This window comes from Penaeus monodon, chromosome 36 (assembly GCF_015228065.2).
Source record: "Penaeus monodon isolate SGIC_2016 chromosome 36, NSTDA_Pmon_1, whole genome shotgun sequence".
In the NCBI taxonomy this organism is placed as follows: Eukaryota; Metazoa; Arthropoda; class Malacostraca; order Decapoda; family Penaeidae; genus Penaeus; species Penaeus monodon.
In genome coordinates this window covers 22,177,333-22,179,832 of record NC_051421.1, presented here as the reverse complement: position 1 = coordinate 22,179,832, position 2,500 = coordinate 22,177,333, and the positions used below count along the sequence as shown (strand labels likewise).

At 38.2% G+C, this 2,500-nt stretch overlaps 1 protein-coding gene across 1 annotated transcript in view; it reads right to left on the bottom strand.

The window, feature by feature from the left end:
• LOC119595849 (NFX1-type zinc finger-containing protein 1-like) overlaps positions 1 to 2,227 on the bottom strand; it is a 3,478-nt gene extending 1,251 nt beyond the window's left edge. The window contains exon 1 of the mRNA XM_037945042.1: positions 1 to 2,227. This exon is cut by the window's left edge and continues 702 nt beyond it. Within this exon, the coding sequence (XP_037800970.1) occupies positions 1 to 2,194 (2,194 nt within the window). The 5' untranslated portion in view covers positions 2,195 to 2,227.
• Between the last annotated feature and the right edge of the window lie 273 nt (positions 2,228 to 2,500).

Below are 2,500 nucleotides of genomic sequence, written 5' to 3'. Positions count from 1 at the left end.
TGCTGTCTTGCATTAATTGATTTTGTAAATGTTTTGGGATAACATCTTCTTGCAGAAAGCTATTGAGGTTCAAAATTCCTTCAAAAGCAACACAGGTATTTGCAATGGCTCTTAGATTTTTTATGCTATATTCCAGTTCTACGACATTACCAAATAATTCTGAACTCCTGTCATTTATAGCTTTTGGTATTCCCCGGTACTGACGTACAGACTGTGCAAGGTAGTTTATTTGAAACTTACCTATTGCTTCATTTTTACTTCTTGACCCAACTCTTACAATACTCTGAGTATATGTCATTATTCCCTCTAAAAACTGATCCAGTGCATGGTTTGTATAACATACAACAAGTATTGGGGTTGGATTTTCTTCATCTTTCCAGAACTGACTATTATGGAGAAGAGTCTGAGTGATCTTCAACCCTATGAAAGTCTTACCAGTGCCAGGAGGTCCTTGTATAATTGCAAACTGTCGAGTTAGTGCCCCATGCAATGCCCTGTGCTGAGATGTATCCAAGCCCATTTCTAGATGAGAAGGCCAAACTTCTAAGCCAAGACACATTGGAACATTGTGCAATTCTTCCAAGCTGTCGTTCGAGTCTTCCTCATTATCTGAATACTTCTCTTCCTCCAACTCAAAACATTTCAGTTTATTCTTAATTTCACTCTTTTTCATCATTCTTGTATCTCTTACTACACGCAAATCATATGAATTATCAGCCATGTCCAAATAGGTTGGGATTTTCACATCTTGCTTAACATGGACAATGTATTCTTCCATTGGAACTGTATTACCACTCATGTCTTGTAGGGTTTGAAGAACATGCTTGTATGCCATAAAATATGCTCGTGACTCAACCATTGTAAAATTTCCAGACAAATCAAAATCTTGGATATCACTCTCAAACTTGACTCCAATAATTCCTTTTTTAGCCATATCTACATCCCTTTCTGCAACTGATGCAAGAACCATACTTTTGAAATTGTCCTTTGAAAAACATAAAAGATTTCCATACAAAAGTCTCTTTGAATTTTCCACCTTAAAGTGTTTGGCCAAGTTCAGTTGAATGTAATGGATTATGCACTTTCTTTTGATGTCAGACTCAACAATGGATACATTTCTATAAATTCTCACATCTCTAATATTCTTTGTATTATCCTTGAAATCATTAATTCCATTTCTTAATGGTCTGACAAAATCTTCACGCAGAAGACGGAACTGAATATCCAAGTAATGTTGACCATCTTTATACTTCCCTTCAACTATATTTCTGCGTAGAAAAGGGCGTTGTTGTTTTGAGAGATCATAGGGAACTGGAAGTACAGGCAGTTCTCTGAAGTCATCTGGTGGTTCCATGCCATCCATCTCATACCTTCCCCTGTGTGTCGATGCTTGGGATTTCTCACGGGTCCACTTCTCTCGGGCTTCACTTAACATTTTTTGCAATTCTTCATACTTCTCCTTTATTTCTGCTGCCACAAAACCTTGGTCTTGCAAAATACCCAATGCAGATATGCAGGCATCAGTCAAGTCTGTAATTCTATCAATGGCATTTGTAGTCATAGCACTGGCATAGGTTTCAAGAAATATGTGCAGATTTAGAAAAAATGTACTTGCCTCATTTGGATATTGCCTTTTAATGGTCATTGAGAAGGCACACAATCTGTCCATAAATTTCTGTTCACAGGTCATACAGAACAAATCAATTAAATTTTGCTTATTGGATTTCGCTAAGCATGCCCTTGCAAGAACCCTTATCAACAATATTAGGCTCTCATTACGTACTTCATCTTGTTGAAGATATAGCTGGTAACCTGACTGTTCTCGGAGGAGTTCTAATACAACAAGATCTGGTTGCTCGTCTAACAACAGCTCAAGTTGCTTGCGACCTATTGGATACTGCCTTCCTTTTCTTAGAGCCCTTCTTTTTTCTGGCAAAATGTCATCACACAAGTTATCCTGACTTCTTGCTTCCCTTTTATTCTGATCCCTTCCTCTTGTTGCACCTCTATATCTCCAGTTACCTCTGCCTCTTCTGCAAAACGAATCAGTTTCTATCCATGAACCTTCTTGACTGCGGGATCTCATGGGAAAATATCTGTTACCATCATCTCTTTCTTTGTGTCTCCAAGGTGGAACAGATCCTCTTCCTCGGGGACGGAAATTGTCCTCGTTTTCTCTTTCCCTCCAACTCATAACGGAGGTCACTGGAAAAGAATCGGTTTTACTCTTTATTAATGACTAGACACATGAAAGAGAATCCATATAAATTGAGCAAACAAGGATAAAATAAAGATTTTGACATTTAAAAATTTTGATTATCAAATTTAAAAAGTATTCCATTTATACATATGGTCTGCGAATAGTGACATGTCTGGTAGTAAATAAACTCGTTCATTAGTATTTGTGAATTCGTAACTTAACATTCACGTCAGACAAAGAGGGGGAGGGGAGGGGGAGAGGGAGCGGGGAGAGGGAGAGAAGGGAGGGGGGGAGGAGGGA